Source organism: Pogona vitticeps, chromosome 4 (genome assembly GCF_051106095.1).
Source record: "Pogona vitticeps strain Pit_001003342236 chromosome 4, PviZW2.1, whole genome shotgun sequence".
NCBI lineage: Eukaryota > Metazoa > Chordata > Lepidosauria > Squamata > Agamidae > Pogona > Pogona vitticeps.
Window position 1 is genome coordinate 30,948,124 of NC_135786.1, and position 12,103 is coordinate 30,960,226.

The following is a 12,103-nucleotide window of genomic DNA, read 5'->3' on the forward strand; positions in this document are numbered from 1 at the left end:
TACCTTTCACTCAATGAAATACAATACGCTAAAATTTATTTGACATCTGTTGACTGTTTGAAAGGCCATGTGTAGGAAGACAAGAAAAACTTGGTTCTGATGGAGAAAGGGTTCATATTTCGGGTACAAATAAAGCTTTAAAAAAGGTACCTCTTTTTTCTTGAGGATGGACTTCTTCTGCAAAACTTTCACAGCATAGAACCTACCATCAGACTTGTGTTTCGCCAAAAGGACCTGTGGTGGAACAAAAGACCAAGGAGTTTGAAAGAGGATTGAATTCTAGATTGCCTCGGTTTATGTTTACATTTCAGTGTCATGCTAATTTATCTGCAGAATGTGTACCAGGCTGAGAAGTGTTTGACTTCATCTAATCCCAGTGTACCAAGGAACAGAGCCTATTCCTACAGGATACTATGAAAAAAAAGAATGAAGCCTAATTAAATCATTTTAGATGTCAAGGTATCTAGAAGAACAGCAGTGGCTTATAACTGACTAATAAACTAAATTTTGTGGAAGTCTATTGCTTCCATATTTGAGCACATATGTAAAATGAATATATTTGCTTTGTTTTGTTTAAGAAACAATGAACATGTTCATTTGAATTTCTGAATGGGGCCCTCATCTAGAATAGACATTTTAAAACTGAACCCTAACAGCAGAGATTTTTTTAACTAGTGTGCCTCCAGTCTCATGGTTTTAAGTAAAATTATTATTATTACTTTAGTTTATTTAAAGAGTTTGAACTTTAATTGTATAAAATTTATACAGTTTTAATAATGTAGCAACAGCAATAACATGATATAAATTCTGATTTATAACAACCATTTACAGCAGTGGTGTCGAACTGTGGCCCTCCAGATGTTCTTGGCCTTCAACTCCCAGAAATCCTGGCCAGCAGAGGTGGTGGTGAAGGCTTCTGGGAGTTGAAGGCCAAGAACATCTGGAGGGCCACAGTTCGACACCACTGATTTACAGGGTTTTCTAGATAAAGAATACTCAGAAGTGATTTTCCATTCTCTCCTTCTGCATGTGTTCTGGGACTGTACAGCTTACCAAGGCTACCTAGGCTGGCTCTTAAGACATACAGGGCAGGGGGATCATATTCCCTCCTTCTAGTTCTGCAGCCAGATACAACTGAATATAATTCTATTTTAATGTCTGTCATTTTATTGTGTTTTAGTCAGTTTTGAATTGTCCTATAAGCCAGTGGTCCCCAACCTTGGGCCTCCAGATGTTCTTGGACTTCAACTCCCAGAAATCCTGGCCAGCAGAGTTGATGGTGAAAGCTTCTGGGAGTTGTAGTCCAAGAATATCTGGAGGCCCAAGGTTGGGGACCACTGCTGTAAGCCACCTTGGGCCCCAATCCTGGGAGTAAAGTGGCAAACAAAAGAAAATAAATAAATACATTGCTGGGATTTAGTTTGGGGCCATGAAGCTGAGAGTGGCTTTGTGCCAATTTTTTCCTTCTGTACTATTTTTTCAAACCAAAATCACTTCTCCAGCAATTTGCCCTGTAGCATTTTATTAATCTAGGGATGGGATTCCAGTAAGCTTTGTGCCTCCACCATCAGAAGCTTCTGTGTACTTTCCAGTTACCAATAACAAAACAAGATACGCTACAGTGCAACATACAGAAGGTGAGAAAAGCTGTGCTAGTACAGACATCTTAACAGTTGAAGGAACTCATCTTCTAAAAGTGAAGCTCCTTCTTTTGCCTACTTTGACCTTCAGAAATCATGGATTATCCACAAAAGAGAAACTAAAATCAGGATAATGGATGCTAAACTCAAGAGCAAGTGACACAGAAATGTTCCAAGTTGGTCACTTACTTTTCCAAAACTACCTTTGCCAATTATTTTTAGGAAGTCAAAATCCGTTGGCTTGGCACTATTAGGAAAAAAGAGGAAAAAATAAAATGAACAAAGTTCTTGTGCTAAATCAGTTCATTTCCCCCACTTCTTCCCACCCACCTTTTTTGCTACTTGAGATAAAGGACAAGATACATCCCCAACACTCATTCCATTACATCTAAAGAAACAAACCAGACTAACTGCTGAAAGTTACTTTAACATGGGCAATAGAGGAGTATCCCCATGGAAGAAAACTAGTCCAGGGGTAGCACACAGCTCTGTCCTTCAGCGTCTTCTTGTTCCAGCTTCTGTAGCTTCACTCAGAGTAACGGCATAGCCAGATCTGCCCTCCACTGAGAACAAAAATGTACAAGAGTACCCCCTATCCATGGGATCAATATCCACTGATTCACTTATTCGCTGCCTGAAAACACTAAATAACACCCCCAAGGGGTAGTTATCAGAACTAGCCATGATATGGAGCCAGAGATCATGCACTATATAGCATTCAATATTTCTGACGTTTTCAGTGTCTGCCAGAGGGGGAGGCTTGATATTGCAGTCCTACGGTATATTAGAGAAAAATACATCTTACACTTTTTCTGACTTTTTAAAAAAATCTCAAGCTTTTTAGATAACCAGTATTTAGCAGGGAATGCACAGCCCTATCCTTTTTTGCTTCTCACCACCACTAGCAGCATATTAGCAGTGGTTAAAAATAAGACTAAAAAACACTAAAAATAATATTTGCAAATTGCCTTTGAAAAAAGGAGTATACTCTTCCATTCCTTGTTTACTAAAACAAGGAATGGAGTATAAGCCTTTTTTCAAAGGCAAATTGCACTCACAGACATGCAATTCCCCAGTTAAAACAAGGTGTGCACCCTGACATGCCTTGTTTAGAAGCAAACATGTTACAGTTGTTGGGTTTTTAAAATAATTCTGCCACTACACTGTTGAATTTCAGCAGTATACAGAAGTAAAGATGTGTGGTTCCAGATGTATCTGCCAAAGTTGTTTTCACTGCTCCTGTAAGAGAAGACTTTCACAGAAATTCAAGGCAATTATTTAAGATAACCAGTCAATTGAGGAGCTGGAAGCACAATTCCCCTGCATTCATTGGAACTGGAAAATGGATATTTTGCATGTCCTTACTTGGGATTAGCAGAAGGCCCAAGGTTGATGTTATCAGTTGGCGACGAAAGCTAAAAGTAATAAACAAGCAAACAGCTGAAGTTAGAGAAGATGTAGTTATGCCACCATGTACAAAAAAAGTTGGAAATGTTTACTTTTTTGGACTATAACTCCCAGAGTACCTCAGCCAGCTTGGTCTGTGGGCAATGATATTCTGTGAGGTGCTATACACAAACACACACAATTAAAAACATTGAGCTACTGTATAACTTTTCGGAGCTTTGGCTCAGAGCAACAGTCAACCAAGGGAAGATGGAATGTGTTGGCGCAGAGTAAGCAGGTTTCAAACTCTAGTGCAGCTGACAAACTTGTTTAACCTTCTGTTCCACTGACATCCCAAGATGGTTAAGGAAGTAAGCTCCTTATACTCACCACCTTAAGATTTGACACCAGCTAAATACATTTAAATGAGATGGTGCCCAGGCCTTACCTCGCTGTTAGTATCTGGGCTTTTTGTACGGTCCATAAAGGTGGCAACTCTTTCAGCACTGTGAAATAAAAGGTGTTTGTTACTTGAAAGCAGGAGACAGACTGACAGATCTTAACTCTCCACTTCCACAGAAAGAAACTTCAAGTCATAGCTCTTATGCCAATTTGGATGTCAATTTGGCTGCATTGAAATAAAAACTGAAGAACCAACTGGTTCAATGTGTATGCTGTCAAAGCAAGAACTGAGGATTTGCTTGTATTTTGTGGCAGGCCTGCAAGATCTATACCGGTTTTTGCTTTGCTTTGTGTGTTGTAGTTTTTTTAACAATACATGGAAATCTACCAAATGAATCCTGGTGCAACTGACTTAAAGCAAAAGAGCTCTAAGCCCAGTACCGTATTTTTCGCTCCATAAGACGCACCTCTCCATAAGACGCACCAAATTTTTAGGAGAAGAAAACAGGAAAAAATAATCTGTTTTCTTCGCTCCATAAGACGCACAGACTTTCCACCCCCCTGTTTTGTGGGGGGAAAGTGCGTCTTATAGTGCGAAAAATACAGTAACTTTTTTTCTAGAACAGGATTGAATGGAGGCCTTTCCACCTGAAAATGTATTCCTATTCTCACAAACTTTCTTCATTCCAGCATTATAATAAGAGGGGGAAGGGGCTGTCATTTTGCTGCAGCTATTGACGAACAACTGGGAGAAAAATGTCTATGCTAATCTACTACAAATTATTCCTCAATAAATCTGCTAGTTGATCCATATCTACCTTCTGCCCATATGAGAATGACTTGGATCTGTCCTCTAAGAAAGTTGATTGGAACTGTTAGCTAAACTATTAATATTCATTAGCTAAAGAACCTATCCCCATTCCCACTTCCAGCACAGAGTGCTGAAAAGCAGAGATAATATAAGCACTGTATGTGCTGTGCTGTTTGTCATTCCAGCATCCCATTCCAGATCCCATACTTCAGGGCTAAATATGTGTAAAATGAAAAGATCTGCAATTAAATCTCTGAATGTCTTTTTCAAAGTTTAAAGCTCAGTCTCCACAGGCAGATCAACTCTTTCCAACTAGCATCCTCCCCACAATAAAAATCTCATTCCAATTACTCTTCCAAGGAGAGATAGTGCTCTCTTTCTCTCCCCCCACCCTGCCACTCCCATGGGGCTACTAGTCAAGGAAAAGGATACTAGAACATTGAATAAAAGAGAAGCTGCCTTACACCTGTATCACCTTCTTGGCTTATACCTGACAGACAAGCTTGCAAATCAAACATAAAATAAAATACATTCAGATCAGAGTTTGGAAAAATTACTTTTTTTGGACTATAACTTCCCCCATCCACCAGGTAGCATGGATGCTGGGACCTGTAGTCCAAGCAGCACATTTCCAAGCACTGTTTAAAACTTATTATAGCACACTCCACTTTTCTTAGTAAGAAGCTAAGGAGAGTGTGTGGCTTTCAGAGCTGGTTGCTTCCTTCATTTTTTAAAGTCGTGTAGCACCACAATGTGCCACAGTGAAAGGATACCAGACCTTCAAAGAATCTTCCTTTCAGTAATCTTATTTAGCAAGAGTACTTACATCGGCATGGGAAAAACCTCTTGTTAGAAGCAGAATTGTGCAACGAAGCCATATTGAGCCACAAGTCCCAGTTTGTGCCAGAGATGCTCCCCAATGCATCTTGCCTTGTACCAGCTAGCTCAATTCACAGCTTGTCGCTTGCAGGAAGGGGAGGCTGAGTTTAAAGTGACAGCCACACCACTGAAAAAAAAATCCTATATATTTACACACACATTCACACACACTACATTATACTCACTAGGAGGACAACCTGGAGCTGGAAGCCTTGACCGTTTGTTCAAACTTCTCTCGCCCTTGTTTTAGGAGATCTACAGGAATGGGAGGGAAGAGAACATGTTAGCAAATGAAATAAGCTGTTCAACTAGCAAGAAGCAGCATATACAGAGACCCATTTGTTCTGAAGTGACCTTGCTCTTCGCATCCATTCACCCGCCCACATGTCAAGATAACCAGGCTTTATGAGAGCTAGGGGTAGACTCCACTGCGCTGGGAAAGAGTTTCTAACCTGATCTGAGTAACTATGCAGAGCAGAATTCCAGACCCAGCAAGGGCGATGTCCCATAAACAACAGATTCCAGTCTCCCTTTCCAAGGATATTATCCAGAACTGTCTTGCTTCTCTGTGAGACATAGGTCACAAGACAGAAAAGCTACCCTTTGATACATCATACTTGGCACCCACTCAGTTCCTCTCATTCAAAGCTTTCCGAGCATTTTATGAACATGAATTGTGCATAGCCGTACAAATGCTTTCTTTCTCTCCCTGAATACAGCAGACTGCTTTATTCAAATATCTCGGGTATACTCCGAACTGGTCCAATAGGATTCAGCACAATTCCGACCAATACCTGCATTTTCTTTATTTTGATTTTTAATAGATCAGTTTTTAGTGCAAAAACAACACAAAAAATTTTGCTTAAAGAAAAGTCCTTACAGAACGAAGTGTCATTTTAATTTTAAAAAGAAAACCAACATTTAACTAATAGTGGCACCTTTAAGATGAACAGGTTTATTTCAGTGGGAATACAAAAACACACACTGAAATAAATTTATCAGCCTTAAATATGCCACTGTATCTTGTTCTTCTAGTTTTTGAAATGGGCTACCCATCTCTCTGAGAACTACTACAATTGCTAAAAAAATTCTTGTGGCTTTATGTTACATAATATCCAAATAGTCAGAAGCATGGAAATGAGTGAGTTGCCATTACTTTTTAGGTACATCAAAAGATGATCAGCAACCAGTCTATAAACAGAAGCACTGACACAGCACTTGATGCATAGGTTGTCAATTAAAAATTAATTTATATACAATTAATTTCATTTATGTTGGTAGCATCACCCATTATAACGGAGAGAAATTGAAAGGACCTTAGGAAAGTTAATTTTAGAACTTGGCTGGATCATATATAGAAAGCAGCATTATCTGAGACGTTGACACATACATTAAGGGTTGAAAAAGTAACCAAAAGAACAGATCAGTTCATTTCGGCATAGTATAGCTTCATTGTATTTGCAAACTCAGCTAAGACATCATGTGGACCACCAAGGAAACATTTAAAATTTTGGAAAAATCACTTTTAAAGTTTCAGGCTCGGCTGGATTGAACTTCTGGCTCAACTGGACTGAAGACTGAAACATAAGGCCATGGCTAATGGTTCACAGTTTAACATTTGTTCAAATTGTTCATAAACATATATGTTGATTGTTATAGTAACTGTTTCGAACATCCGATTATAAAGAAGCAATGATAAAAACAATGCAACTGCTTTTGAAGGAAAATGTGTGTAAAAAGGAACCATAGGAGTATATATGTAATTCTATGTATAATTTTATATGTATAATTTTTCCATGCTTGTATGAGAAAACAATTAAAAAGAAAATGGATGAGGAAATGAATGATACTAGGTTATCTCTTCATCTTTGCACTGTTCTGCCATTTAAGAACACTTGAAATTTGAGGCACACTATCCTAAGTGAAAGCCCCCAAACAGCAGAATAAAGAGCCACCTACACATGTCAAATTTGCCTGTGGGGTGGGCTGAAATTAACTAGATTAGAATTTAATCTAGGAAGTATCATCAGTTCAAAGGAAGCAGCACAGGCTACAGGCCAACTGAAACGCCCAGAGCTTCAAATACAGCCCTCAGCACCTTAAGAGGGGCCAGCCCCCCCAACCATACAATGATATGATTTTTAAAAACTGGGCACTAGAGGATAGATCATGGCCACTGGTCCCATCACCTCCTGGCAAATAGAAGGGTAAAATATGGAGGCAGTAACAGATTTTACTTTCTTGGGCTCCATGATCACTGCAGATGGTGACAGCAGTGTGATGGTGCTGCTTGTCATCTACCTCCCTTTTCTCTACTTTGTCCAAAAAAGAATTCGTCACACGAATAAACCATAAAACTGGTTTATTGTTTAACATGGCTTCTTTGATTTTTTGGTCTTCTTTGTCATCATCCAACTTCAACAACAAGTCATAAGTCTTTCCATTATTAAAACTGGTTATCTCTTCATGGTAAGACAATGGGGAATAACTGTTAACTTCCTGGGTCCATTTGGGTCTGGCACCCATCAGCTCTGGTGTGTTCTCAGCCCACTTCAAGTTTGTAGATGGGATGTCGTAGTTCCCTGCAGTCCCCCATTTGTCGAGCCACGTATCTTTCTCTGTCAGACTTTGAAGGGGCTGGGCCCATGGGACTTCTTGGGAATCACTATACATTTTTGCCTTTCTCTCTTTTGTTCTTCTCTCTTCACCCACGCCCTATATTCCTTCCTTTGCTTTCGCTCCTCCATCTCCCCTCAGTATGGTGGCTTTCTATACATTTGTTGCCTACATTCCCTTTTGGCGTACTCACAAGTTACCTTGAACTCTACCCACTCTCCTGTCCAAGGTTCTTCTTCGATCAACTCTACTAGCTCTTCCTTTTTCTATCCTTTCTCCTCTCTTCCCCAACATGCTTGTCCTTCCCCCCTCCTTCTCCCCCCTTCTTATCCTCTTCCTTTCCAGCCCGATTTGCACCCCCTTTTGCCTCTTACTGTATTTTATTTCTAGTTTACTTAATTACTTTTCTGTCACTCCTATCTCTTGTGCTTCTTCCTTTACTTGAGAGGCAGACGGTACACTCTCCTGATCCTGCTTTTGAATTGTGGGCTGAAGGAGACTCCCAAGAGTCCCCTGGACTGCAAAGAGAACAAATCTATCCATTTTGAAGGAAATCAAGCCGAGTGCTCACTGGAAGGACAGATCCTGAAGCTGAGGCTCCAATACTTTGGCCATCATGAGAAGAGAAGACTCCCTGGAAAAGACCCTGATGTTGGGAAAATGTGAAGGCAAGAGGAGAAGGGGACAACAAAGGACGAGATGGTTGGACAGTGTCATCCAAGCTACCAACATGAATTTGACCCAACTCCGGGAGGCAGTGGAAGACGGGAGGGCCTGCCATACTCTGGTCCATGGGGTCACGAGAAGCCGGACACGACTTAACAACTAAACAACAACAAAAACTAGAGGACATGCTAGGGCTTTTGGGGGGGAAAGTCATTTTGAAGGAAACTATATTTTCCAAGTATCTGGGGAGTCCCCCTCCCGTACTGTACTTGTAGTGTCATCTTAGTGATGCTGGATCAGGGCCAGTATCACAAAAGAGGGATGAGATATATCATAGGCATTTAAAAATCCTTTTGCACCTACAACAGGCAATGAATCCTGGGGAGTAACCTGGAAAAAAGCCTCTGGTGGTTTTGGTGGAGGACCCTTCCCATCAAGCTGTGACATCACTACCTAAGCCACAAGTGGTGTCATTCAGTCTAAAAGCACTATCTTTTTGATGCACCTCTACAGGATTTTCATAAGTGGATTTGCCTACAGTCCTTATAGAACCTCTTTCCTTTCCCCCCATAGCTTTGTTAGGGCCTCCAGTTTAAATGTGTACTTCAATTAAAAAATGTGTACTTCAATTAAATATGTACTTCAATGTCTTAATCTTCTCACCCCACAGTGAGAGTTCAGGGACAGAAAAAGAGAGGCATGCAGAGGTGAGAACAAGAAGATATGCTGGCATTTACACAGGTAGATCAACACATATTCAGATGCATGCAGTAATGTGCCTTCCATTTCATCAACTGCTTTGATTGTATTGCTGCACTGATCAGTGGGTTGGACTTGATGGCCTTGTTGGCTCCTCCCAACTTCACTTTTCTATGATCTCTATGAACTGCCTGAAGCATTTCCCTCAACTGCAACAATTCACTGTGATTACACCAATTTCACAGGGACATTTAGCTGGACATCTGGAAAGCCTATATCAGTGATGGCGAACCTATGGCACACGTGCCACAGCTGGCACGTGGAGCCCTTTCTTCTGGCATGTGAGTCATTACTCCCCCCCTGCTGCTGCCCCCTGCGCAATCAAACCTCATGAGGTGGCTACAGCCGGGATTCCCCCTTCCTCCGCCGCCACTTCCAGTTCCGGTCTTCCGGGTCTGTCGCTGCCACTATTGCAGTGGCGGCACACCACCCGCTGCCCCAACCATTTTGGGCACGCAAGCCCAAAAAGGTTCACCACCACTGGCCTATATTGACTTGAATATGTAGTATACGATATATTAGCAAAGCTATATTGTAAATTCATAATGGTGATTCAAAATGAGTGCTACCATTACTGTCCAAGCTCTCCCTTGAATTGTACGAGTTCAAGCAGCATAGTTTTGGTTATAAACAGATTTTTCAAAGAAATAAATATTCCAATAAATAAATATTCAGTAAATACGTGGTGGCGCTGCGGGCTAAACCGCAGAAGCCTGTGCTGCAGGGTCAGAAGACCAAGCAGTCGTAAGATCGAATGCACGCGACGGAGTGAGCTCCCGTTGCTTTGTCCCAGCTCCTGCCAACCTAGCGGTTCGAAAGCATGCAAATGCAAGTAGATAAATAGGGACCACTTCGGTGGGAAGGTAACAGCGTTCCGTGTCTAAGTCGCACTGGCCATGTGACCACGGAAGATTGTCTTTGGACAAACGCTGGCTCTATGGCTTGGAAACGGGGATGAACACCGCCCCCTAGAGTCGAACACGACTGGACAAAAATGGTCAAGGGGAACCTTTACCTTTACCTTACTGTGCCCCTGGGCCACCCAGAACCTCACAAATTCAACACCAAAGGTGTCAAAGTGATCTACTTGTCCCCAAATTAATCTCTATTCAGCTGCTACACCAGGGGGCCATAAGGACCTTAAAGGCTCATTTACACAGTGCTGTATAGAAACAATTGTCAATGCTATGGAAGAGAAGCCCAATAGAGAAAACTGTTCTCTGTGTTAATCATCTGTTCATGCTTTGTAGTTACATTTGGGGAGGCATAAACATTAAACATGGATTTAGAACTACATAAAGGTTTTGTTGTTGAAGGGAGAAAAGTACATTTTTTTGCTGTTTGTTCTTTGCTAGTTCATTTTAATTTTGTCTTTTTATGTTTAGTCTGCAAAAATAAAAATTAAAAGTAGGAAAAAAAACCCAATTCACTGGGCTTTCAGGTTGTTTAGTCCAATAAGCCAATGGAAAGGCTTGTCAGTGTCAGTACAGTCATAGCAGTTAAAGGTACCACTTAGGACTCTGAGAGATACAGACAATAGCCCCACTAAGGTATAGAAACTCACTGGTTGACCTTGAGTGAATGAGTCCTTCAGCTTGAATTGCTTCCTGCGGTTGTTGAGAGGATAAACTGGTATGAACAAGAGCTATATAAGCCATCTTGAGTTCACAGTCGGAAAGGCAGGATACAAACACAATTTACAGATATTTGTAATGTGATCCACAGTGAAAATTGTTGTGTTGATCCTCTATAGTTATAAGGACACAGGTAACAGAAAGCTGCAGGTTTGGTGCCTTGAGCAACCTTTAAGTACTAGAGAGTATGTAAACAAGCTTGTACAGAAGGGCAGGCACGCTGTAGCAAAACACTGAAGATACTTCTTGCAGTTTGGCTCAAGAACATATGTTGACCTTGCTGTGGACAACAAGGTTTTTCTAGTTCAAGCACCATTCCATTGCCAGCAATTATCAGAAATATAACCCTGGGAAGCTCAGACGGGGCATGATACAGCAACACAGCCTCTTTGCCCCTAGCAGAAGTGGTAAGCTGCCTCTAATCACAGAGGCTTCATTTGGCATGTCATGGACAATGTCTACTGATTATAGCTCATCCTTCATTTTCAAAGGAGACGAAGTCCATCAGACTCACCATTTAGGGGGAAGAAAAAAGTTGTAGTGAAGTTGGGGCAATAGAACTGTGATGTACACACAGATGACTAAGAATGCAATGAACCTGGAATTTAGAGACAGAAGAGACAGATTTGGCCTCAGCTGTGTTCCATGCACTCCAAGCAAGTTCACCCAACTGACGATGAGGAAAAAGAAGTTAGGGCCATATAAAGTGGCAGGAAACTTCTCTGGGAAATCAGGTCTGTTGCCATATTAGGATGGATCTGGATTTAAGTCCTGCCTAGAGCAGATCCACTGAAATCAGTGGGCCTAAGCCATGTATCATTCATTCAAATGGATCGAGATGATTCAGTCTGGATATAATCTTTATCCTGTTAACAATAGTTGATATGAGAGGTTTAGAGTCAAGGTTTATTTAACAGACCTCAAGTACTTTTCAACACATCTACAGGATTTTTAAAAGTAATTTTTAAGTTACTCATAGATTCTTCTTGTTGTTGTTGATCTCATTCCTGTCATATCAGAGATTGGGCAGTTAATTCTGACCAGAGGCAGCAACTATAAACAACGATAATGTATTGCATCCAAAACTGTCTTCCAGCCAATATACTCTTCAATTCTCCCTCTCCTTTTCCATGTATTTTACTCTGACGACCACCTGTATAGTACATTTTGTTTCTGGGTGTATGACCAAAGTGTTTCTGCACTCTATGAGTTTTAAAAGTTTTTAATTGTTACAGTGGACCATCGACTTAACAGAATTAATCCATATTGGAATGGTGGCTGCAGGTTGAAAAGTCTGTAGGTCAAGGCTC

The 12,103-nt window shown here is 40.9% G+C and overlaps 1 protein-coding gene across 6 annotated transcripts in view; it reads right to left on the reverse strand.

Moving 5' to 3' along the window:
* SGK2 (serum/glucocorticoid regulated kinase 2) overlaps positions 1-12,103 on the reverse strand; it is a 50,912-nt gene that overhangs the window by 12,260 nt on the left and 26,549 nt on the right. For 3 of the 6 annotated variants that reach the window (XM_020801122.3, XM_020801117.3, XM_078393177.1), the window contains 5 exons: positions 5,304-5,373; positions 3,475-3,532; positions 3,006-3,055; positions 1,830-1,887; positions 151-234 (listed from right to left, as the gene is read on the reverse strand). In XM_020801122.3, coding sequence (XP_020656781.2) covers positions 151-234; positions 1,830-1,887; positions 3,006-3,055; positions 3,475-3,510 — 228 coding nt within the window. In that variant the 5' untranslated portion in view covers positions 3,511-3,532; positions 5,304-5,373. Of the gene's footprint in view, positions 1-150; positions 235-1,829; positions 1,888-3,005; positions 3,056-3,474; positions 3,533-5,065; positions 5,276-5,303; positions 5,374-5,472; positions 9,301-12,103 lie in introns of those variants that run through there. The other 3 variants (XM_020801123.3, XM_072996981.2, XM_072996980.2) reach the window with 3 other exon arrangements.